The 24,120-nt window shown below is 39.2% G+C and overlaps 7 protein-coding genes across 8 annotated transcripts in view; 6 read left to right on the plus strand and 1 right to left on the minus strand.

Moving 5' to 3' along the window:
* LOC104800626 overlaps positions 1–2,022 on the plus strand; it is a 4,003-nt gene extending 1,981 nt beyond the window's left edge. The window contains exons 6-10 of the mRNA XM_010523498.2: positions 3–174; positions 285–876; positions 951–1,063; positions 1,208–1,451; positions 1,578–2,022. Of these exons, the coding sequence (XP_010521800.1) occupies positions 3–174; positions 285–876; positions 951–1,063; positions 1,208–1,451; positions 1,578–1,808 (1,352 nt within the window). The 3' untranslated portion in view covers positions 1,809–2,022. The remainder of the gene's footprint in view (positions 1–2; positions 175–284; positions 877–950; positions 1,064–1,207; positions 1,452–1,577) is intronic.
* Positions 2,023–2,365: 343 nt separating this feature from the next.
* Positions 2,366–5,111, plus strand: LOC104800647 (alpha-galactosidase 1-like). Of its 2 annotated transcripts, none has more exons than XM_010523520.2 (14): positions 2,366–2,598; positions 2,674–2,732; positions 2,813–2,869; positions 2,967–3,001; positions 3,103–3,206; positions 3,308–3,383; positions 3,496–3,554; positions 3,626–3,691; positions 3,773–3,856; positions 3,949–4,013; positions 4,110–4,192; positions 4,277–4,382; positions 4,550–4,740; positions 4,901–5,111. In XM_010523520.2, exons 1-14 carry the CDS (start codon positions 2,432–2,434, stop codon positions 4,991–4,993), a joined length of 1,245 nt encoding a protein of 414 aa, XP_010521822.1. In that variant the 5' UTR covers positions 2,366–2,431; the 3' UTR covers positions 4,994–5,111. The 2 variants fall into 2 exon arrangements, with proteins under 2 accessions (XP_010521822.1, XP_010521831.1); XM_010523529.2 differs by having other exon boundaries at positions 2,367–2,598; positions 4,277–4,367.
* Positions 5,112–5,467: 356 nt separating this feature from the next.
* Positions 5,468–7,454, plus strand: LOC104800660 (sugar transport protein 11-like). Its single transcript, XM_010523540.2, has 3 exons — positions 5,468–6,041; positions 6,136–6,765; positions 6,883–7,454. Exons 1-3 carry the CDS (start codon positions 5,586–5,588, stop codon positions 7,351–7,353), a joined length of 1,557 nt encoding a protein of 518 aa, XP_010521842.1. The 5' UTR covers positions 5,468–5,585; the 3' UTR covers positions 7,354–7,454.
* Positions 7,455–11,972: 4,518 nt separating this feature from the next.
* Positions 11,973–13,604, plus strand: LOC104800669 (transcription factor TCP7). The gene has a single exon (XM_010523554.2). The coding sequence runs from the start codon at positions 12,093–12,095 to the stop codon at positions 12,888–12,890; it is 798 nt and encodes a 265-aa protein (XP_010521856.1). The 5' UTR covers positions 11,973–12,092; the 3' UTR covers positions 12,891–13,604.
* Positions 13,605–14,944: 1,340 nt separating this feature from the next.
* LOC104800677 (probable prefoldin subunit 5) lies at positions 14,945–16,843 on the plus strand. Its single transcript, XM_010523567.1, has 4 exons — positions 14,945–15,179; positions 15,288–15,391; positions 15,512–15,589; positions 16,491–16,843. The coding sequence occupies exons 1-4, from the start codon at positions 14,993–14,995 to the stop codon at positions 16,575–16,577; spliced, it is 456 nt and encodes a 151-aa protein (XP_010521869.1). The 5' UTR covers positions 14,945–14,992; the 3' UTR covers positions 16,578–16,843.
* Positions 16,844–16,905: 62 nt separating this feature from the next.
* Positions 16,906–21,544, minus strand: LOC104800685 (dihydroorotate dehydrogenase (quinone), mitochondrial). The gene is made up of 11 exons (XM_010523579.1): positions 21,245–21,544; positions 20,561–20,643; positions 19,705–20,028; positions 19,233–19,488; positions 18,880–18,960; positions 18,500–18,607; positions 18,378–18,407; positions 18,026–18,163; positions 17,848–17,885; positions 17,645–17,744; positions 16,906–17,223 (listed from the first exon to the last, which is right to left on the minus strand). Exons 1-11 carry the CDS (start codon positions 21,392–21,394, stop codon positions 17,149–17,151), a joined length of 1,383 nt encoding a protein of 460 aa, XP_010521881.1. The 5' UTR covers positions 21,395–21,544; the 3' UTR covers positions 16,906–17,148.
* Positions 21,545–22,153: 609 nt separating this feature from the next.
* The window catches only part of LOC104800693 (superoxide dismutase [Fe] 3, chloroplastic), a 3,134-nt gene continuing 1,167 nt past the window's right edge, over positions 22,154–24,120 (plus strand). The window contains exons 1-7 of the mRNA XM_010523589.2: positions 22,154–22,319; positions 22,434–22,523; positions 23,038–23,229; positions 23,376–23,547; positions 23,743–23,816; positions 23,903–23,929; positions 24,046–24,069. Of these exons, the coding sequence (XP_010521891.1) occupies positions 22,230–22,319; positions 22,434–22,523; positions 23,038–23,229; positions 23,376–23,547; positions 23,743–23,816; positions 23,903–23,929; positions 24,046–24,069 (669 nt within the window). The 5' untranslated portion in view covers positions 22,154–22,229. The remainder of the gene's footprint in view (positions 22,320–22,433; positions 22,524–23,037; positions 23,230–23,375; positions 23,548–23,742; positions 23,817–23,902; positions 23,930–24,045; positions 24,070–24,120) is intronic.

Genomic DNA, 24,120 nt, shown 5'->3' on the forward strand with positions numbered 1-24,120 from the left:
AGGGAAATTGACACTTACCGACTGTGCTCTCTATTTTGAGTCACTCGGCGGTTCTGAAAAAGCTATAAGATATGATCTGAGTGAAGACACGAAGCAGGTCATAAAACCTGAGTTGACAGGGCCATTAGGTGCTCGTATCTTTGACAAAGCTATCATGTACAAATCAATACTAGTGTATGTGATCTAGTCGATTAAACCTTATGCCTAACTCAATTGAAATCTTTTGGAAATCTTCATTTCATGACTTGATTTATTGTTCTTTTTTCTTGTTTTGTTTGGCACAGATCAGAGCCAGTTTATTTTGAGTTTCCTGAGTTTAAAGGCAATGCTCGTCGTGACTATTGGTTGGGTATATGCCTGGAAGTCCTCCGTGTACAACAGTTTATTCGGAAACACAATTTTAAGGGAGTTCAGCGATCAGAAATACTTGCAAGAGCAATTCTTGGCATATTTCGGTATCGTGCAATAAGGGATGCTTTCCAAGTCTTCTCATCGCAATACAAAACACTGCTTATATTTAACTTAGCAGAAAGTCTGCCTGGTGGAGATGTTGTTTTAGAAGCTCTATCCAGTCGTGTTGCTCGTATAAGCTCTGATGCCCTTAGCGATGCAGGTTCTGTTCAGTATATCAAATGGCCGTCAAAATTATCACCTGTTTCACTGATTATGCTGGAGCATTTTGGGTTGTCCTTACAAACTGGCACAAATATGGAAGAAGAAACGGTAATCGTGGGAGATTTTTGTGTTGGGGAGACAAGCCCATTGGAGATAGCTCTGAAACAGTCGATATTAAACACAAACAGAGCTGAAGCTGCTCAGGCAACAGTGGAACAAGTGAAAGTAGAAGGAATAGACACAAATGTTGCTGTAATGAAGGTCTTGCAAGCTAACTCCTCTTCGCCCACGTTTTGTCTTTTAGGTACCGTTATTAACTTGTAGCCTCGGTGCAGGAGCTATTGTTTCCATTCGTCAGACTCGGATGGTGTATTCAACGCCTAGCTTCTTGGGAAAATCCTTACAAGTCAACAGTTTTCATGCTTTTGGTCAGCTATATGATTATAAGGTAAATTTTAAAGCCTAGAATACCGCACTGAGATCAGTTTTGTTGCCATCATTGATGAAAGCCACATTGCAAAATGGTTAATATCTGTGTGATTATGTGATTGGGAAATGTAATGATACCTGCAATGGATTTTTTTATGTGCAGCGGGTGGATAAGATTCATATTGCCGTCAATATTAGTCATCATGGCCATAACAATGCTATGGCGTAAGCAATTCAACAAGGGGAAGGAGCCGAAAGCGGTAAGAGTTACAGCTCCACCGAGTAAAAACGCCGTGGAGCAAATACTTACACTCCAAGAAGCTATCAGCCAAGTGGAAGCCCTTATCCAAGCTGGGAATATCATTCTCCTCAAGATAAGAGCCATTCTTTTGGCACTATTACCGCAGGTGGGAGTTAATAATGGTTAATGGGCAAGTCATTAGCGTTAGTGTTTAGATTCGTCAAGTTCTGATTTTTGGTGGGTTATATATATTGAAACATATACATACATATGTGGTGGTGAGTGTGTGCAGGCCACTGACACGACGGCTATGTTGATGGTTATTATTGCGGGAATGATGGCTTTTGTGCCATTGAAGTACTTGACATTGATGGTGTTCGTAGAGAGCTTCACGAGGGAAGTCGGGTGGCGGAAAGAGAGCAGCGATCGTGCTCTCAGACGGCTTAGAGAGTGGTGGTTCCGAGTTCCTGCAGCTCCTGTTCAGCTTGTCAGATCCGATGACAACAAGAAGAAGAAATCATGATGATGATGATGATGATGATGTTATTGTTGTTGTCTTCTTCTTTCCCTTTTGGGGGGGCAGGGGAACGGAAAGAAGACAGAGGACCTTATGATACATTGGTAGAGATAGGAGACTTCATTTCCAAACACAAACTTAGTTTGGCAATCACAACCATATCCATTCAGATCCTTTATGTATCCTCCTTGTCCTTTGCCTTTTTTTGGGTTTTTTGTCATCTGTTATATTTTATTGGTTTTTTTATTACAAAATATAAATCTAGATTTTCAAAGAACGATCAGAAATGTAATACAAAATCTTTGATGAAATGATCATTAATGCATTGTAACATTGTACATATAATGCCAGAACGATGAAATGATTTACATGAATTTTTTATCGGATTTTGTTGTTGAGAAGCCCCCTAATATCTCAGTCGTATTATTTAGCGTAAATTTGGATCATAATCCCAAGACTCGCGCTTTTATGGGTAAAGTCAAAAACTAAAATCTCAAAAATGATATCATTGTATTTTGTGTAAGGAGAGATATCTGAATAAATTCCTTCAAGTTCTATAAATAGCGTTGTAGAGTCTCTCTCTCCCTCTCTCTCAGTGCTTCCTCTGAGTTTTCTTGTGGGTCAAGACTATGCTTCCACAAATGGAGAGGAGAAAATGGACTGATATGATGATGGTGATGGCTATGGTGATGGCATCGATGGTTGAGTCTTCGAGATCACTCAGAAACGATGATGACTCTGATATCTTCCGACGAAACTTGCTCTCTAATGGCCTCGGCCTCTCTCCTCCCATGGGGTACTCTCTCTCTCTCTCTCTATATATATATATGTATATGTATAGATATATGACGTTGGAATGTGATGGTTGCAGGTGGAATAGTTGGAACCATTTCAACTGTAACATAACCGAGAAGATCATCAGAGAAACTGGTGAGTTGTCTTGTGATGAATCAGTTCTTGATTCAGGGAAACTGGCGAATTGTCCTTTTGTCTTCTTCTGTTTGTTGCAGCTGACGCTCTGGTTTCCACTGGCCTCTCTAAGCTCGGCTACACCTTCGTTAACATCGGTACGCTCTTCTCTAAACCTTTATCGAATCTTCCCCTCTCATTCAAATCAATCTTCTCATACTGAAACTGGTGTGTGATGATCTTGGTGTTCATCAGATGATTGCTGGGCTGAAATTTCTCGTGACGACAATGTATCATCCATTCTATTCTCTGTTCTCGAACAAGTTGCTTCTTGATCTGTTGTTATTGTGAGAACTGCTAGATTTTCTTTCTGTTCTGACCTGTCTTGTAGAAACATCTGGTGCCTAAGAACTCAACATTCCCTTCTGGGATCAAAGCATTGGCAGATTACGTTCATAGCAAGGGCCTTAAGCTTGGGATTTACTCCGATGCCGGGTAAAGTTTGTTCCTTTTCCCCTTTTCCTGCTCGTGTAGTAACAGCTGGTCAAAGGAAGAACACACATAAGGCTGAAATTTTCAGAATGGTTGGTGGACAGGCACTTCACTTGCAGCAAAACCATGCCTGGTTCCCTTGGCCATGAGGAGCATGATGCCATGACATTCGCAGAATGGGTACGGTGACTTTCTATTTCCCATCATTCTTCTTCAAGACATATAAAGAGATAGACTTGAGCTCGTTTTCAGACAGCGATAACAAATGCCAGAAACATCACTTGAGCTGCAGGGAGTAGATTACTTGAAGTATGACAACTGCCACAATGATGGATTGAAACCGACTGTTAGGTATATGATGCATTTAACTGATTTCAGATTACGTATTGCGTGAACTGTGTGTGAACGGGTGATATTTTCAGGTATCCTGTGATGACACGAGCTCTGATGAAAACCGGTCGCCCCATCTTCTTCTCATTGTGTGAATGGTAAACTATCTTCCTTTCCAGGCAAAAAAGAACTTTGTTTCAACTGTCACATGATTTTCTAACTAGCCTCGGTCGTGTCAGGGGAGATATGCATCCGGCTCTCTGGGGATTTCAAGTAGCAAACAGCTGGAGAACCACAAGTGACATCGCTGATAACTGGGCTAGGTAACAAGACATGTCAGTTTCTTTGTGCAAGATGTAGCAAGAAAGAGGATTTGAAGTTCTGTTATGTACTTCTTCGTATATGTCTTGGGCAGTATGGTCTCTAGAGCAGACATGAATGAAGTCTATGCCGCTCTTGCAAGGCCTGGAGGCTGGAATGGTACCGACTTTCGAAATCAGATGCTTATGTTTTTGTTCAGAACTTGGTTCTCAAGCACATAGGATAAATGGGTCTTCTTCTTCATTGGTGGTGCAGACCCAGATATGCTTGAAGTGGGCAATGGAGGGATGACAAAGGACGAATACATTGTCCATTTCAGCATATGGGCAATCTCTAAGGTACAAAATCACATGCTGTTCTGGAAGATGATCTATGTTGGATTCAGACAAAACTAAATCCATGAGCCAATGCCTTTGTTACAGGCTCCTCTTCTACTCGGCTGTGACATAAGGAACATGACGAAAGAAACAATGGAGATTGTTTCCAACAAGGAGGTCATTGCTGTTAATCAGGGTACTTCAACTAAGAGTTCAGACCTCACTATCGCCTTTCATAATCTGGACTGTAGACAATATCTTTACGCCACTGTCCCTAAATCTTTTTGGATAGGCCCGAAGATGCGTACCCTTATCATAATTTGACTCCTGAAACATTTTTCAACCTCCTTGTAATGGAAACAGCCTGTCTTGTTTCAGATCCACTTGGTGTTCAGGCCAAGAAGGTGAGGATGGAAGGAGATCTTGAGGTATGGGCAGGGCCATTATCAGGTTACAGAGTGGCTTTGCTGCTAGTGAACCGATCACCAGTGCGATCTGCTCTCACCGCTCACTGGGATGACATCGACATCCCTGCAAACACCATTGTTGAAGCCAGAGATCTCTGGCAGGTAACACAAATCATCATTCAAATGGCACATATACATATACATATCTATTATCTCATTTCTTTTTAAGCTCTGAAACCCGAGAGAGAGAGCAGAGAAACAGACACCATCAATGGATTCTCATGGCTGCAAGATTTCTTATGAATGTTTTTCCGATGAACAGCACGAGACTTTGGAACAGGAGTTTGTCGGGAACTTGACAGTGACAATGGATTCTCATGGATGCAAGATGTATATCCTGAAACCTCTGGTTTGAGAGCGTTGTAATCCTACTGGGACTAGTTTGCTTTTGTCTCGTCTCGCCACAACACATGTTTGGGATTTGAACAGTGATGCAATAAAATCTCCTGCCCTCTTCTACCCACATAAGCACAGCAAAGTCCTTCAAGTAAAAGATTCTAGTACCGTACATTTGATCTGTCTTGACCACAGAGATTAGGATGGATACAATCGGGTTGAACGAAAGGCGAGTAGCTGATTAGATAAAAATAGCTAGAAGAAATTTGCCTAAATTTGACCGGCAGTCATTTTTATCGTCTAGTTTCTAAAAATGTAAGGCAGGGAAATCCGCTGGAACCTCCTAAATTTTGGGAACCGATAGAACACGACATCCATATCTCTGACTAAAACTAATAAACATCAAACTGTCATTTGCTATTCTAAGCGATGGTGCAAAAACTGTCTGAAAATGGCTTGATGTATTCGTGGGATTATAAATATCTGCAGAGAATTCCAATGGAAAGCAAGGAAAGCGAGGTCAAAGAGGATTGAGAAAGGGGTTTTCAAAAAAGAAACCAACCTTTCGTCTTTCTTTACCTTTGGAACGAGTTTTTTTTTTTTGTAAAGGGATGGCAGGAGGAGCGTTTGCAACGAGTGGAGGAGGAGACTATGAGGGGCGAGTCACAGCCTTCGTCATCATAACATGCGTGGTGGCAGCCATGGGAGGTCTCCTCTTCGGTTATGACATCGGTATCTCAGGAGGAGTTACTTCCATGGAGGAATTCCTCACTAAGTTCTTCCCCGACGTTCTTCGCCTTCAGCACCAGAAATCGAAGACCGACACTCAGTACTGCAAATACGACAACGAACTTCTCACCCTCTTCACGTCTTCCCTTTACTTGGCCGCCCTTTTCGCATCCTTCTTGGCTTCCACCATCACTAGGGTTTTTGGCCGCAAACACTCCATGTTTATCGGAGGCCTTGCTTTCCTTGCCGGTTCTCTGCTCAACGGTTTCGCAGTAAATGTTGCAATGCTAATCATCGGTCGACTCATGCTCGGTGTCGGAGTTGGATTCGCTAACCAGGTAATTCATTCTTACACTTTGATACACAATTGATCATGCTTTTGATCAGTGATATATAGTGACAAGATCCATCTTATCACCTGTGTATGTACAGTCTGTTCCTGTCTACTTGTCTGAAATGGCACCGGCTCAGATCAGAGGAGCGTTGAACATCGGCTTTCAGATGGCAATCACCATCGGTATCTTTGTGGCGAATCTTGTGAACGTCGGAACCCCCAAGCTGAAGCACGCTGCCGGGTGGAGAGTGTCTCTCGGATTGGCCGGTGTTCCCGCTGTCATGATGCTCATCGGATCCATTTTCTTGCCCGACACTCCAAACTCCATCCTCGAACGTGGCAACCACGAAGAGGCCAAGGCAATGTTGCGAAAGATCAGAGGCGTCGAGAACATCGAACGCGAATACAACGACCTCTACGCTGCCAGCCAGGCCGCCAAGAAAATCGAGCACCCATGGAGGAACATCATGAAACCTCAATACAGACCGCAACTCACTTTCTGTTCGGTGATTCCGTTTTTTCAGCAGCTTACAGGGATCAATGTGATCATGTTCTATGCCCCTGTCTTGTTCAAGACATTAGGGTTTGGAGATGATGCAGCCCTCATATCTGCTGTTATCACCGGACTGGTTAACGTGATCTCTACCATCGTTTCCATCGTCACCGTCGACAAGTTTGGACGCAGGGCTCTCTTCCTCGAGGGTGGTGCTCAGATGATCTTGATGCAGGTACCTGTACATACACACACACCCATATATATAGAGATAGATATATTAATTAGCCCATATATACAAATCAACAAAGCTCAGTAAGTACTTCTCTGTTTGATATGTTTGTAAAAACAGATCGGTGTCGGATCAATGATCGGATGGAAGTTTGGACTGAGGGGAGAAGGGACGTTGTCAAAGGCGGATGCGGACGTGATCTTAGCCATGATCTGTGTCTACGTGGCGGGGTTCGCGTGGTCGTGGGGGCCGTTGGGATGGTTGGTGCCGAGTGAGATCTGTCCGCTGGAGATCAGATCTGCGGGTCAATCGATCAACGTGTCGGTGAACATGTTCTTCACCTTCGTGATCGGACAGTTCTTCCTCTCCATGCTCTGCCACATGAAGTTTGGTCTCTTCTACTTCTTCGCCGTTATGGTCGTCATCATGACAACCTTCATGTACTTCTTGTTGCCTGAGACGAAGGGTGTCCCCATCGAAGAAATGGGCAGAGTCTGGAAGTCGCACAAGTTCTGGTCCAAATACGTTTCCGATGATGCCGTGATCGGTGGAACGACAACAAGAGACGACGACTTCGATTCTAGGGCTTGAAGAAACCCTAAATTTGATTTATTTTCGTGAGTCTGATCATTTCCATTATTCCGGTGTTTATGTATTTAATCTGTTCCCTATGAAACCAAAAAAAAAAAAAAGTAATAAACTTGTGGAGAATCTTTCCGGACCAAAGCTCGAAACTCAAAAATGGGAGTGGTGCATGCAATTTAAGTTTCTTGGGCTTCAAGTAACATTAATTCACAAAACTCAAACGAGTAAGTTCGTAGTAGATGATGATATTATATATATATATATATATAAAGCGATAAAACGTTATGAACCAATGAATCATTTCACAACCATAACAGATTTGAAACAACGATGTGTAATAAGTAACCATTTTTAAAAAATAAAAAATAAAAATGACGTTTTTTTCCTCCTATTCTTAGCAGTAGCAATGGCATTTCGAAGTCAGATAAAGCTGTTGCGAAGAATTTAGGTTTCTTGGAATTCAAGTAACAGTCGTAAAACTTCAGTTTCTGCAAATTTAATGATAAATAGCAACAATTTTGTATAAATCATTTTATCAAATGTCACCCCAATCGAATCTAAAAAAATCAGACTTTATACAATCATGTTTTCTGGGTTTAGGGTCTTATTATACGGTTCGAAACATATGCTTATATATATATACACATATATCCTTTCATACCATTTCATTTTATACGATGCATGATCCGCCATGGACGAGATACGATACGATATAGGACGTGGAAGATGTATGGCCAATCCAATTGGACATGGGTAGAAAACGATGTTACATGTGACATGCATGGTATAATAAATCAAGATTCGGGGAGTTAGGGTTCTTGCATCTCCTTTCGTACCGAAAATTTGTGATCGAGATTTCTCATGTAACCCATCGAAATGCATTAAATCTTGCTCTGTATTTGCCAGTTCATATACTAATTAAATGCGAGCAGCATATATTATCTCTTTTAATATTTAATTTTCCCCATTAAAAACACGAATTTTGTCTGGAAACAAAAAAAATGTGAAATAATTGATGTTTATTTATTAAATCCCCAACAAAACGAAAAAGAAATCCTTATAATTGAGCAGGAGGAGATCAAATAATCTTGCAAACTGATGACGTGGCATGATTTCATTGGGTAAAAAGGACGAAGAAAATCTAGAGAGAGACCACTACGTGGAAAAAATGAGGTGTTGTAAGAATTTTAAAATGAAACAAGAGTTTGATTTTTATGACACAAGTGTCGCTGTCTCGTAGTTTCGTCCATAAATAAATAAATTAAATAATAAGATGACAAATAAAACAGGTGAGATGGGCTCCAGCTGTTTAACACATATTACAATTGTCAAATTATTCGCTCGCCTTTACGTACTGTCAATACAATACATTTCTACAAAGGAAGTTACAAAAAATATTTCTATATTAATAAATTATATTTTAATGTTAATATTTTTTTTTTTACATTCCGTGAGATTTCCTCAACTGTTTTTTTTTTCTATCTAAGAAGTCTGATTTTTTTTTTTGCAATTTCATATAAAAATCAGTTTTGAACTCTATTTTCATAGTTTTCCGAATATGTATAATAGTGTATCTAAGCAAACTTATTATCAGATATACAAAATCCATAAAACATGAGGTATTGGTTTGATTTTATATAAATATATAAGATTATAATACTATTTTTTTAGTTTACATTAATTAGTGTGGGAACACTTAATAGGCGGCTACTATATGCGAAATTATGAATAGCCACATTTAATACGTAAATTACATTAACGACTTGGACCAACAAAATATTATAAAACAGAAGAGTATTGGGTTTTAATTAATTAGCTCTATTAAAAAAACTCTAAATAACGGATTAAATTTAGTGATAATGCATATATATATATATGTTTTGGCTACCCACCTGAGCCATGTGTTTAATTTAATTAATCTTCGAGAATTAAGACACGACAAGATTTAACTTTCGAATTCCCACATTGTGTTGGACGACCATGCAATAATTACGAAAGTGTTCGCCTCGAAATTTCATGTTATTTCGTATACCAATAACAATAAGCTTGTCGGTTTATCTCATATTCCATTTCAACTGAAATTAGCAACTCTTTGAGTTCAATATATTAAATTTCATTACAAATTATCAAAAATTCAGTTTCTTGATCTCCTTATAGTGACCAAAATTGTTATTAATTACATATTGGTATAGAAGTTGAATTACTCATTGTGACAGATATAGATTTGCTTACATGTACATAAATCATTGCATTGTTCTTCACGTTTCGAATTGTTTTCATTTAAAGAAAATTTGAATCTTTTTTCCATATATAGAATATTTGTAAGTGGATTTAGCGTATGTTGTATGTTACATAATTCATTCAAAAATAACAAAATAATAATATATACATGTTTACAGAAATATACAGAGATATCATATGATATATATTAAATATTTTTAGTCGTTGTAAATTTATAGCAATTAAGATATATATATATATATATATATGTGATACATCATTTTTTTTCTGCATCAACGGCATGCATTATTAATGACATTGGGATCCAATGTGTCATAAAAATATTTTCTTTTTTCTTTTTTTCTTGTAAAAAAATTGTATTTTTGAAGGGCGAGATTTTGGTTCCACTAATTATAAACTTCATCTATATGTTTAATATTCAAAAGCTCGATTAGATTGGGCTTATATATATATATTTAATATTGAAAAGGACATAGGGTCTCATAATTGCATGGACTCGGAATATGATATATTATACCGATAATGAATAAAATCGCTTAATCAGTAAAATATTTTCGGACACGACAATAATCATAACAAATATCGACACGATAAAGAATGTTCTGCCCGTAAATCATAAACAAATCATGTCACGGAAGAAAATCTCGACGCAACCACGAATCAAATCCCCTGTTTGGTCTGCCAAGTGGACTTATCAATTTAATATATCTTACCAAAAAAGTTATATAATTTTACATACTGAATTATATATCCTTACTTTATTTGGAGCAGTTGAGCCCAAGGGCATAAAGCGAGAATATATTTGATTGCAAACATTAATATATAATAAAAACGCGCTAAGAATAATATAAAAACGCTAATTTCCTCATTATTGCATTATATTACGGGGCACAATTAAATAGCCAATTCATTGGCAAATATATATGATTGAAATATAACAAAGATGTGGAATATATATATATATATATATAACACAACATATTTTATAGTTCATTGTTCATGCTCGAATATATGGTATTTTTCTTTATCCCTTTTCTTATTTTTTTCCTTCAATTTACTTTTTTTAGATTTTCGTAAAGTTGTTGGCAAGAAAAAAATTAGATTTATTTATGTTAAAGAGGAAAAGATATTTAATATATGCAAACTGTATCTATATACTATATGTTCAGTGGTAAGGAAATCAATTATATATAACATATCACATGATATGAATTTGCGAGTTTTAATTATGCAAATACAAAATCTTTTTTGGTCCACATAGCAACCAGAAGATAAGGTCTTTGATTTTTCAAATTTTACGTACAACACGTGGTACTCTCCATATATATATATATATATATGTATATATTGGCGAGGAGGAAATTACCAAATAAATAATTTTCTAAAAAAAAAAACACTTAGTCAGTGTGTGATGACGACAAGTCTACTTGCCAATCAATTAGGTGGTTGATTGTCTCATTTGATAAATATGCCTCATAACGACTATCTTATAAACTGTTAGGAGAGGAGAGAACTGTAACGTGGGTATTTATAAATCTCTCGCTTCTATAACAAATTTATATTTCCAAAATGATTGACATCGATCATCAATATATTTGGGGAATAATGAAATTATATTATATGCTCATTTAAATTAATGTCAAGAGTTTTGGCACATTTGCTAAGTTGTGTGTTTTGGTTTTATGCATGTTATTCTTCTTCATTTTATCACAAATGATGCAAACATATGTGTTCAACAATGTGGAAATGAAATTTTTTTTTAAAAATTTAGGTGGCTTGGATACGAAAAATAAAATAAAATATTTACACTAGAAAAAACGTAACAAAACAAGAGAACTTTCAAACGAGGTAACGGTTAAAATTACTTGATCCACAAAAATCATCGCACGCATGCGATTTCCAAGTATAGCAAAAGCAGTAATTCATGGTAATTTTGGATTTAATTTCAATAATGCAAAATCAAACAGTCGAAATCACACCCATATATATATATATGTGTATATACACTTTCACTTGTGCGTGAGTGGGGTGGATAAACGGTAAACCCTAGAAAGAGATTCTTCTAACGGTAGAAAGAGGGAGAGAATCCTAAAACAAGTGGATGACGTGGCAGGGCACGAATGGATAACGCCTCTTGAATGCATGTAACAGCTACAGAAACAGCAAAGTGAGGCGGGGCCCACTGACAACCCCCCACTTAAATTCCCCCTGACAGGAGCTGTCCCCACCCCCGACTTCAGTTTTTTTTTACCAGAGCGCGCGTGAGCCTCACCGCGTTCAGACAAAAATCTCTCAAAGGGTTTTTTAGCAGTGAGCTGTGTGGGACCCACCACCCATGTGCCCACCTTCCTGTCTCCACCAGCTCCTGCCGCTCAATCATTAGCTTCTCCTCCCTCCCTCCCTTCGTCTCCTTCTTCTTCTTCTTCTTCGTCTTCCTCAGATCCCACAAAACCCAACTCTACATCCATTTCCCATCGTTTCTCCCCTGAAACTAACCTCCTCCCATGTCGAATCCTGATGGAGCTGGTAACGCCGTCTCCAACGGTGCCATGATCGATCGCCACCGTCAGAATTCGACGTCGGCGGGTAACGGAGCTCTCGCCGTTAAGAAGCCTCCGTCAAAGGATCGTCATAGCAAGGTCGATGGTAGAGGGAGGAGGATTAGGATGCCCATTATTTGCGCTGCTCGGGTTTTTCAACTCACCCGAGAGCTCGGTCACAAGTCCGATGGTCAGACCATCGAGTGGCTCCTCCGTCAGGCCGAGCCTTCCATCATAGCCGCCACCGGGACCGGCACCACTCCGGCTAGCTTCTCCACTGCCTCCGTCTCCGTCCGCGGCGGCGGCAACTCCACGTCGCTATCTTCGTTCTCGTCTCTCGACCATAAACCCTTGTCGGGTCCCGCTCCGTTCATACTCGGAAAGCGTGTGAGAGCCGAGGAAGATTCCGGCGGCGGAGGTAAGGACGACGGAGGAGTTACGTCGGTAGGACACACAATGGGTTCGTTCGTGGGCTCAGCTTCACCGGCTGGGTTCTGGGCAGTGCCAGCTCGGCCGGATTTCGGACAGTTTTGGAGCTTCGCCGCGGCGGCGGGAGCTCCGCCTGAGATGGTGTTACAGTCGGCGTCCATAACGCAGCAAACGGCTGCGCTCTTCGTCCACCAGCAACAGCAGGCTGCCGCCGCCATGGGAGAGGCCTCGGCGGCAAGAGTCGGGAACTATCTCCCGGGTCATCTCAACTTGTTAGCCTCTTTGTCAGGTGGTACCGCCGGGTCAAATCGGAGAGAGGATGACCCGCGTTGATTTTGGACCAGGGCTCGACCAAAAAGGTCTGGTCTTTACGCTCTAGTGGCCTCTCCATTAATCTATAAGTTGCTTACAAGAATATGGTATATAGCTCTGTTTATGCCATCGTATTCTTTGTGTTTCTTGTGAGTGTCTTGTGTGCTTTTGAGGCAAAAAAACAAGGGTACATTTTTTTTTGTCGGTGTGGGAATTAGTGTTAGGAGCCTTAATTAGATCCTCAGAATCTGGGAATTTGTATGAAAGTGAGTGAAGGTAGCGTTGCTTTTCATCTTTCTTTTTTTCTAATTTAATTAGCGTTTGTTCTGATTAGGGTTTAGGGTTTTAGACCTTGGGATCACGATTTGTTTTGAGAGAGAGAGAGACAGATTGATCTTTGATGGGTCTCAACATGGATCAACTTCAGGAGATTGCTTGTCTTCCTCTCTCTCTTCTTCTTCTTCATGCCGAAAAAGGGGGCAGTTTCATCAATTGCCGCCTGACGCAGAAACCGGGAAGCGGTTTCACGGTTTCCTTCGTCTGGTTTTCCGGCGATTCGGCGCCGTATGTTATTGGGTTTGAACCTTCATCATCAACCGTCAAACCCCCAGATTGTTCTTCATAATCGTGTTGTTGTTACAACTCATGTGGTAACCATTTGCGCAAGCTGTTAACCACTATTATCAATATATATACATATACATATATATATCTCCGAGGTTTTTCAGCAATTAATTCGTTGTGTATCCTCATGGTGATGTCCCGGCAAGAACGAGAAAGAAAAAAAACAGAAACGAAATACCAAAAAAAAAAAAGATCTCTGCATGTAAGAACTCTTTTCTCTATCGTGAACTCGAATTCTGCATGAATAAGAACACATCAAGAACAAGAACAAAACATAAGTGTGAGTTAATTTGTTTTTGTTACTGTGAATATAAAATGTACTTTCGAAATTTACCCCAAAAAAATGTACTTTCGAATGATTTTTTTTTTTTTTTGTGAAATGAATTGGCTTGTGTTCTTGATTCACTTGTTGTCTCGTCATGATTTACTCTCTCTGCCTCTCCTGCTCTGTTCTGTTTATGGTAAAAACCTTTGTTCACCGTTATACATAGAGGATTCTGCCATTATTTCATGAGCCCATTATGGATTTTTATTTCTTTATTTACATTTATTCGATTATTTTAATGAACAAACTGCCTAGAGAAAATCATAATGGTTTTTTTTGAAGTCTAGTAGTTTCTTATTTGTACTGATTACGATGGTACTTTGAATGGATAGTAGAATAGCCAGAAATAAAAAATTAAAAAAGTAAAAAAAAATATAATTATTGAGCGTCTTATGTGATTAATATCAACAATTTGATTTTTAACGAAAACCCAATTAATATATAGTATTAATTGAAAATCACCTTTAAATTTTGGATACAAACTTCAATTCTATCAATGTTTTGCATTTATACATGAAAAAGATCAAACATATATGTTAGATATGCGGATAGAGAGAAAAAAAATATTCAAAAACAAAATCTGTTTTATGTTTTATTTGAGTGAATAATACCATAATTGATCCCCAAATCCAATTATTGGTGGGTCCCACTTCCAATGGCATTTTTTTTGGGGGAAAAAAATGGTTTGGCATATAACCTAAGATAATGCATGTGTCGGGACGACCGAAGCATGTTACAAAGCGGTCTCCAAATATCATGTCGATCGTTATTTCTTACTTTAAATTTCACTTCAAACCATCATTATCAATGGCCGTCGAATTTTAATTTCATGAACATGTAAAAGGGTGTGTGTGTGTGTATATATATATATATATATATATATATATATTTATCTCAATGACATCCATTTGTAGCCCTTACGGTTGATGTATGAATATCTCGTGAATCCAAAATAATTTGTATTCCACATTTTTTAAACATATTTAAATGTATTACAGATTTTTAAAAATATATGGGCTTTTATAGGCCCAAAATCAGACCAGTGGGCCTATTAGGTATTGTCACAGGGAGCCCAATGGGCTGAACTGACCTCCTCCACCTTCAAGTGACGTCCAGTTCGGAAGCCGAGAAGAAAAGCTCATTTCAGGAAAGGCTTTCACTGAGGAGAGCGAGAATGGCGGCCGCGTCGTCGACGAAAGGGGAGATGGAGAAGATGGGGATAGAGCAGCTGAAAGCGGTGAAGGAGCAAGCGGATCTCGAAGTCAATCTCCTTCAGGACAGCCTCAACAACATCCGTACCGCCACTTCCCGCCTCGATTCCGCCTCCGCTGCGCTTCACGATCTCTCTCTTCGTCCCCAAGGTCTCTCTCTCTCTTTCTCTCTCGCTCGCATTTGATTTCCACGGGTCAATAATTTTTTGTTCAATTGAATGAGGTTTTCATCAATGGTTTTTTTTTTGGGATATTTAGGGAAGAAGATGCTAGTGCCTCTCACGGCCTCTCTCTACGTTCCCGGGACGCTTGATGATGCAGATAAGGTTCTCGTCGATATTGGAACTGGCTACTTCGTCGAGGTATTACGAATCGATGAATTGCCCAATGCATTTTCTAAGCTACTTGTTCAAATCTTATGCTAGTGTCGTTGAAGTGTTTCTTCGTTGGGCTTATTTTTCGTGTTCTTGTCTCTTTGGTAGAAAACAATGGAAGAAGGGAAAGATTACTGTGAGAGAAAGATCAACTTACTGAAATCAAACTTTGATCAACTTCTTGAGGTACGTTTTAGGATATAAATTGCACATCTTTACTCCATTTCACTGAGTAAATTAAGTAAAGCATGCAACTTTCCCCCTACAAAAATTCGATTGAAGAACTTCTGTTTTGTACTTGTAAGCAAAGGTGGATAGAGTACTCCATCAATGATTTATGATGTTTTTCATGGTAAAGAAGATTGCTTTCGGTTCAAATCTTTTAAGCGTGGACTGAGGAGTGAGGACTGTGGTACTGTAGAACTTTTGTCGCTAACCCCACGTCCTTTATTCTTGATATCAGGACTTTAGTCCGTTCTAGATTTGTCTGAATTGTGCTTATGGTCGTGGCCAAAAGTTTTGCTGTTTTGTTCGGTAAGGCATGCAGTAGATTTAATCAGAAATCCATATCCTTGCTGGTTTTTGGGATCCTGTAATAGACATTATCTAACATCCTGTAGCCATACACACATTGTCCTGAACTGAATCCTGATATTTGCGTGGCCGTTTAGTTTGTCAATGAGGAAATAGTTTGTTAAAGATGTTATTGGATCTAGCAACCCTTTCATTTGAGTAATTTAGTCGCACCCCCCAACCTGACTAGAAACTTGTTTGGTCAGCCAAAATTCCTATTATTTGCTTTCAGCGTGTCTTTCATGGCTTCATTAGCAGCTTCACTTACAGACTATCTGTTGTTTCTTTGTTCTATTCTTTTGTTAACTTGGGAAAATGGGTTGCCGCTATTTTTCGTATATGAAGGAGTAAATCTCTCAAATAATGTGTGTTTCATAGACGACATTCAGGAACTGCATTCGGATGGATGAGATGGAGTATGATTACGTCTCATCCAATAAGGGAAAACACACGCCAGGCATGGTGTTTTTCTGATGTTGTGTTTGGTAGGCTAACACCGAGAATGTTCATGCAGGTTGCAACGAAAAAGAAAAGCGTGGCGGATGATGCCGGGATGATATTGCAGGCAAAACTGAAGCAACTATCTACTCCGACTTCGTAAAGTTTTCTTCTCTCAGTTAGTTTATCGGTATTCGACACAAACATATTTTGGAAGTTCAGTTTCAGCTTCAGCTTCTGTTTGGTGACGATTTCTGGTTATAGCAGGACAGGGTCTGAGGTATTTGATATCAATTGTCAAACAGTATGGTGGATTCATGCCCCTTGTAGGCCAAAAAAATAAAACTTTTTTTTGTTGTAATTCTACTAAATGTTTCCACGAAATGCTGCTCTGTTATTGCACATTATCAAAATTTCACTTCTTTTTAATCACAAGTATTTCTGCTTTGCTAGAATGTGTATTTGTAAGTACAAAGTGCAACAATTGAACAGGTAACAACAGTTATCCATTTACTTACCAATAAAACTTTCTGGCAATGAAAAGAAAAGACAGCCCAAGGAATTATACATTAAGCAAAAACTTTGAATTCTCATCTCTCGGTGGCTTTATGGGGAAAATGCAGGAAGAATAAAATGGCAAAAAGCCAGAGTCGCGAGGGAAAGAAAGAACTGAATGAATGAGAGAAATAACCACAACATTGTTGATCACTTGGAAGCAAAGGGGCTCTTTTTCATCATCTGTGATCTGCACCAACTGCTTCCTGGATAGACTTGAAGCCATCCCTTTCTAAGCACTCCGCAAGTTCCGCCTACACCACCAAGCCAAAAATCTCCCAGTTAGCACCTCACAGTTTCATGGTCTGACCAGATTTTTCTTATCGTTGTCAGGGCGTGGAGACACCAAGGGCAGCATGAGTGCCCTTTTTGTGTGGAACACCTGGTTACAGATAGTGTCTTGATTTGCTAACAGAAGTTCAAGAATCGAGGACGAGTTCTTGGAAGTTGCTGCAACGTTACCGTTACCGTCTGATAGGATTTGAAAGAATAACAAAGGGATTGGCAATACAAAAGCAGGGGAAACCACAGCAAAGGAGGTGGTACTGAAAGATCGGAACCACTGTTACTACTGTTAATGGTTATGGGTATACGGGTCACGAGGTTTAAGAAAACTAACAGGTTTGAACATATCGGAGAGGGGAAGAAAGACAGGGCATTACAGGAGATATATACCTTTATTCGTGGGATTAGTGCGGGTCCTCCATAAGCAAATCCCGTGTATAGCTGAACAAGAGTAGCTCCAGCTCTTATTTTCTTATAGGCATCCTCACCACTGAAAAATACAGAGGACATACATTTTTTTAAAAATATTTGTCACAATTGAGGATACTAAACCTCAATGAACTAGGCACCTACAAACTGAGAAGTGATGTTACCTGCTAACACCGCCACAGCCTATCAATGGAATCTTCCCCTGGTGAAAAAGATGATATAAACAAACCCACATTACAGAAAGCGGAGAATATAAAGATTTTCTCAGTCGACTCTGTCAGATGCAAGTTGCTAATATGTCAAGAATTGCATGTTAATATCCACTTGGAAGCTAATACTTACTCTTGTCAAAATATACATCTCTCTCAAGATGTTGGTGGAGAGAGGAAACAGTGGTTTGCCGCTTAAACCACCTGTCTCTGCAGCCACTGGATTCTTGCTTACAGGATCTGGCCTCGAGACTGTTGTATTCGATATAACCTAGAGGAGAAACAACAAACTTCATCAAAAGTTGCTTTATGATTGCAAATGCTTGGAAGATAATTGAAACTAACAATGGTTGAGTTTCTTTTGATAGTGTTTTAAAAAATTCAACATATACTTTGTGCTTTTGTCCTATGCTAAGAACAAACTCCTGAACACGAAGAGCAAGAAGGACCACAAAAAACGTTTCTCAGAGTAAGAGAAAATGTACCAATCCATCCAAGCGGAGAGCAAGAGCAACCTACACAAGTTAAGATGAAATAGTAAGGAGTCGTTTACTCGCGATGTAAGGAAGTAAAAAGTATGCCCATTTATTTTATAAAAAAAACATACCGCTGCAATATCCTCAAGGTCTTCTCTAGACAGATCAGGAGCAATCTTTACAAGAAGTGGAGGAGGACCCTCCTCCCCCCACTGCATCTCATCACGGGCAGCTTGAACCTTGTTGAGAGAGGTAGAGTGGAAAATGTTACTTTTTAAGGGCAAAAAGCAAGACCATAAGGTAATTCATATGTAGATTGTAATCCACAGAAGTTTAGCTTAATGTCGAGATTAATGTACTTCAACCACTAGAAACAAAAAAATCAATCAGGACATGAGTCTGAGTTCATTGTATATTCAAGTGGTGAAGTATGCAGGAGTATCAGCAGGGAAAACAAAAAAGAAAAAGAACAAAAATGATAAAGTATAGACAAGAAGATAAGGCCAGATACCTTTTTTACAAGGTCCTTCAACTGTTTCCTCCCCTGAAGCATACGCAACCCCGGAGTATTGGGTGATGAAACATTGATAACCTATAGAAAACGTAAACAAGAATTAGGTTTTGTCAGTCCAATCAAACCATGTTGTAGAAAACCTGCACACAAGAAGAGAAAGATCAAAGAAACAAGATCTATGCTAGATCGCATGAGGGCTTGAGACGCTTTTGCATGGAGTGACAAACTAAACAATAGCTTCGCCCTGAAGGGCAGCACTGCTCAAGTCATTTCCGGTCTTATAACATCTAGGGGTGTATAATATGTTCCAAACAAAAATTTGTGAGCCAATTTGGGGATGAAGATTATACCAAGTAATCAGCATACTGGGACAAGGTATGAACTCCTTGGACATAATCAGCAGCCGCATCTTCACTTGTCTTGTTCTTCCCAAGGTTGACCCCAAGAATGCCAGGCCCAGATTTGCCTCCCTGTTTGATTTCTTCCCCCACAGATGATGACGTGCTAGAAGTCTCTGCCAACATTCTTTTACCATGTTGGGCACCCAAACGCTTTGCAACAACAACAATCCCTTCGCTGTTAAAGCCACATCTATTGATAATAGCACTGGAAGGAATGGATAAGAAATGTTAGGACATTTGACTAGCAAAGTTGAAAGCAGGAACATGACTTATCCAAGAAAAAAGAATTTGTGAGGTTTTTAGCAGGTAGACTCAGAGATATTGAGATAGAATCACATATTAGGAATTTGGAGCTTTTTGTTCATTCAATTGTCAAGGTGAATAACACTGAGAAAAACAAAAGCGACCTAGAGATTCTCACCCTTCTTGGCGTAATCTGAAGATGCGTGGTTTCGGATTGCCTTCTTGAGGAACGGGAGTAACAGAACCAACCTCGACAAATCCAAAACCAAGTCCTAGTAAGCCTTCAATGGCCTCAGCATTTTTGTCAAACCCAGCAGCAAGCCCTATTGGGTTAGAAAACTTTCTTCCCCAAACATCAAGTCCCAAGATTGGTGGGTCAGGTCTCTTTTCTCTGGGCACCCACCCCCGGGCAGCAGCTGAGACTGCTAGCTTGTGAGCAAACTCAGCATCCAGAAGGGCGAAGAACGGATTAACGAGTGTTGTTGCTGAGAATAACCACCCGCTGCCAAACCCAGAAAAAAAAAAGAGAAAAGAAAAAGGCATCCAGAAAATAAAAGTGATTCAGTGTGCTATTATTAACCCTGCATGTATCCACATATAGAAGTGGAACTCATATCTTTTATAATTATGCCAAGAAAAAGAAATGCCAATCCAATACTCTGTCGATCAGCAAAAACAATGAGCTGAGATGATAGATATGTCCTACAACAAGATTTTTTTTTTAAGAACTCTGGATCATCTGAAAGTTGTAAGCTACGCCTCTTCAGTCTTAAGTTAATACCAGAGAAAAAGACGGAGAACAGAAAAACAAGGAAGTAATAATTGAATTTTCATGGAGAACAAATGCCGTTTTTCCAGTGAATGAATGCCCATCAAAAGAATTTCAATCTATCCTCCTCGATATCTTCTTTATATCCTAATTATTAATAGACAAGATGTTCTTTGTAAATTCTTTCAATGGTTTCTTGCTAAAGAGAACAAACAAAAAGATACATAACCAGGCAGATATATTGGTTCAGGCATCCATCAAGTACCAGAATGTTGCTTCATCCGCAGTACTCACGTAGGCTCCCCCTGCAATGACAAGGCCAATGGTGGCTCCTGTCAATATCCTTCCCTAAATTTCAAGACAGGTAAAGCTATAAACTTCAGACATTTAAACCAGAGTTAATAAAACAAGAATGTCCAGAGATTTAACTCTGGCACATCCAGAGACAAAGCTACATAAACACACATGTGCGTATACATAAATACACCTGGAACTGACTTCAAATGTCCATAGGGATTTTATATGGCAGCAAGTTCACGATGTAAACTAAAACTATCAAACTAGACCTCTATGAGGTGAAAATCTAGCTTACCACGCCCCCGGTTTTTGTCCACTGTGAGATTCACATTAAGAAAGAAAAAGCAAGAAAGATGAACCCCCTAGTACATCAACATTAGTCGACTGTCTACTTTTTGTTCATGCTATGATCAAATCATCACAAGCGGTGAAACTTAAGAGTTGATTCACAGAGCTTTACTTCACTAAATCTCTCCGCATTTGAAGACATGCCCACTGTATTTGTTAAAGCAAATATCTCTCACAGAATCTAAGTTCCCTAAACTGACGATGGTATTGAGATTCCAGCTCGAAGGAATTCGTTTATACTAAAATAGCCAAAGAGATTAATTTTAAATCCTAAACAGCATCAAATTCATCAAAAGATACTTACTTTCTTCGAAAAGTGAGGGACTTTAGGCGCAGAAGAAGATCCTGCAGTCGAAGAACAATTTCTAACCGATCCAAGATGACTCGACGATACCCTTCTGAACAAAAAGCCTTTGACCCATCTCGCGGACGACGACGAAGCCCTCGCGGCCATTAAAGCGAATCCAAGAGGTGAAAACCAAAAGCTAATTTCGAAGAATCCAAAAAAGAGATTATTTTTCAGAAGATCGTTTTCTGGTGCTATTGAGACAAACGTTGGCGAGAGGGTTTTAGCTCCGGCTAACAAAGATGCTTCTTGTTTGGTTCGAAAAAGCGTCTACTTCTAAAACCCTTGCCTTTATTCCTGTTCCGCTTGATCATCACGGATTGACCGAACCGGTTTTCTTCTTTGCGAACCGGATAGAAAACCGGATCGACCAAACCGGTTTTCTTCGTTGGTTTTCAGTGATATTATACAAAATTATCGATTTAAAATTATAAAATAAAAATATCCTATATTTAAATATTTTTCAAATTCACATATTATATTAGTTTTATAAAAAAACATTAAACACTGTTAATGATTAATGTATATTGATTTTTTAGTTAGGTTAAAAATATTTAATCTTTATATACCTTTGTTTAAAATTTTGAACTTATAAACTATTAGACATATTTATGTATGTAATTGATAATTTTAGAAATATTAATGGATGTTATAGATGTTTTCACTTTCAGATTTAAATATATTTTTTTTCAGCAAAAAAAAATCAAAACTTGAAAATTGGTTTTCCTATTTTTTTCCATAAAAAAAATAGGGTGAAAAGAAAATGGGCTGGATTGAGAATTGGGCTTAACCATTAAAAATTCAAAAACAAACGGTCCGTTATGGTGAAAGTGGGTCCGAGGGCTGTCCAGTGTCGCCTAATCCTCCATAGCCGAAGCTTGAAAAATGCAGCAAGAGGACTGACAACATCGGAGTGAGACAGACCGAAGAGGAAGAAGAAACAATGGGGCCTTCATGTGTCGCCACGACAAGCTTTTTATCCACGGTTCCTGACCCTACTCTGCGTCTAAGATCCTCCAAGCTTCCCCATCTGGTTCGATTCTTTCGTTTTCTTTTCAGAAATCACAGATACTGTTTGCTTCGAATGAGTTTATCTGTCGCTTTTAATCCATAAACCTTTGGTATTTTGTTTACTTCTCGTGTTTAGAGTAAGGAGAAGAGGAGACGGTCCCCTGGGTTTCGTTCTGGTTTAAAGGTTGAAGCTTATTATGGTCTAAAGACTCCCCCTTATCCACTTGTAAGTGAATACTAATCAGAACCCTTCTTTATGTGTTCGTGTTTGTAGCGATTTGGTGGGTTTTTATGGTGTATGGTGTGTGAAAGGAAGTGACTTTCTGTCGCCTTGAAATGAATTTGGCTTCGTCTTGAACTCTTGGTCCTTAGATGTTGATCTCTGGTGTAGAAGTTCTGTGTCTGGTTTGGCATTCTAACCTGTGTTTCTGCTTCCTTTTCATTGCTGTTAGGAAGAGTTTTGAAAACATGGTTTTCATGAATTTGGTTAATTAGAATGATGTCTGATGATCTCTTGATGGGTTTCAATTTTCACTGATCTAGTCTCTGTGTTGAAGCTCTGTTGTCGAAGAAGTGAATGAGGGCTTAGATCATTGAGTAAAGAACCTGTCTTTAGCATGACAGGTTTTTCAGTTTCGTGGTTTCCGATCTCTTGATGGGTTTCAATTCCACGTTGCAGCTTAGTGAGATTTTTATTGAAGAGGAAAAAAAAAAGAAGATGAAAGCTTTTTGTTTTATAGGATGCTCTGGAACCATACATGAGCCGAAGGACACTGGAGGTGCATTGGGATAAACACCATCGTGGTTATGTGGACAATCTAAATAAGCAGCTCGGGAAGAATGATATACTTTATGGATACACCATGGAAGAGCTAATCAAGGCAACATACAACAATGGAAATCCTTTCCCCGAGTTCAACAACGCTGCTCAGGTACACCTGATGTATATGTACGTCGTAATGCTAGTTACGTGCTAGGTTACGTGCTAGGTTACATGTCTGTTGTGACCATTTCTTCTTTATGAATTTTCTGCTTCTTCTTTCTTAAATATTGATAATAATACACGAAAATGGTGCAGGTCTATAATCATGATTTCTTCTGGGAGTCTATGCAACCTGGTGGTGGAGACACACCCCAAAAGGGTGTGCTTGAGCAGATCGAAAAGGATTTCGGTTCCTTCACAAATTTCAGAGAGAAGTTCGTCGATGCAGCTCTTACTCAATTCGGTTCTGGCTGGGTTTGGCTTGCCCGTGAGTTCTTCACGAAGTTAAAACATCTTGCATCTTATTGAACATGAACCTGAAAGTGGAAATTCTTGATTCTCTGTTCATTAGGATAAAGATAAACATTTAAAGGGGAAAATATCATTCGTTTGTTCAGTCTTTTACTGTAATCCCCCAACTTGCTAACATGATCTTCTTCTTCTTCTTCTTCTTAAATTTCAGTAAAACGGGAAGAGAGGAGGCTTGAGGTTGTGAAAACATCAAATGCACTTAACCCACTCGTGTGGGACGATATTGTATGCAGACTTTCATTTCATTCCTTGTGATTTCTCCATTTTCTGAAACCTGTCATTGCCCTAATCACCTCATGTTGTTCTTGCAGCCTATCATCTGTTTGGATGTGTGGGAGGTAATCAGAACAAAAAAAAACTCTCTTGCATAGAGAATAGAATCTCTATTGTTCCTGTTCTTTCTCTGAAAAAGAAGAGACAGCTTCTAATCGTCGTTTCTCCTTTATTCTTGCAGCATGCATATTATCTGGACTACAAGGTAAAGAACCCTCTCTAACCATATTTCTGTTCATCTTGTTCATGCTGAACC

This window comes from Tarenaya hassleriana, unplaced genomic scaffold (genome assembly GCF_000463585.1).
Source record: "Tarenaya hassleriana unplaced genomic scaffold, ASM46358v1 Cleome10, whole genome shotgun sequence".
In the NCBI taxonomy this organism is placed as follows: Eukaryota; Viridiplantae; Streptophyta; class Magnoliopsida; order Brassicales; family Cleomaceae; genus Tarenaya; species Tarenaya hassleriana.

Coding starts and splice junctions, on each gene's coding strand:
- LOC104800647 (XM_010523520.2), top strand. CDS start 2,432: ATGCTTCCACAAATGGAGAGGAGAAAATGGACTGATATGATGATGGTG. Junction 3,555..3,625: donor GGATTGAAACCGACTGTTAG/GTATATGATGCA, acceptor TGATATTTTCAG/GTATCCTGTGATGACACGAG. Junction 4,014..4,109: donor AAGGCCTGGAGGCTGGAATG/GTACCGACTTTC, acceptor TTGGTGGTGCAG/ACCCAGATATGCTTGAAGTG.
- LOC104800660 (XM_010523540.2), top strand. CDS start 5,586: ATGGCAGGAGGAGCGTTTGCAACGAGTGGAGGAGGAGACTATGAGGGG. Junction 6,042..6,135: donor GAGTTGGATTCGCTAACCAG/GTAATTCATTCT, acceptor GTGTATGTACAG/TCTGTTCCTGTCTACTTGTC. Junction 6,766..6,882: donor CTCAGATGATCTTGATGCAG/GTACCTGTACAT, acceptor TTGTAAAAACAG/ATCGGTGTCGGATCAATGAT.
- LOC104800669 (XM_010523554.2), top strand. CDS start 12,093: ATGTCGAATCCTGATGGAGCTGGTAACGCCGTCTCCAACGGTGCCATG.
- LOC104800677 (XM_010523567.1), top strand. CDS start 14,993: ATGGCGGCCGCGTCGTCGACGAAAGGGGAGATGGAGAAGATGGGGATA. Junction 15,392..15,511: donor GAACTGGCTACTTCGTCGAG/GTATTACGAATC, acceptor TCTCTTTGGTAG/AAAACAATGGAAGAAGGGAA. Junction 15,590..16,490: donor ACTTTGATCAACTTCTTGAG/GTACGTTTTAGG, acceptor ATGTTCATGCAG/GTTGCAACGAAAAAGAAAAG.
- LOC104800685 (XM_010523579.1), bottom strand. CDS start 21,394: ATGGCCGCGAGGGCTTCGTCGTCGTCCGCGAGATGGGTCAAAGGCTTT. Junction 17,886..18,025: donor AGATGTATATTTTGACAAGA/GTAAGTATTAGC, acceptor CTTTTTCACCAG/GGGAAGATTCCATTGATAGG. Junction 17,224..17,644: donor CACTAATCCCACGAATAAAG/GTATATATCTCC, acceptor TTGGTGGTGTAG/GCGGAACTTGCGGAGTGCTT.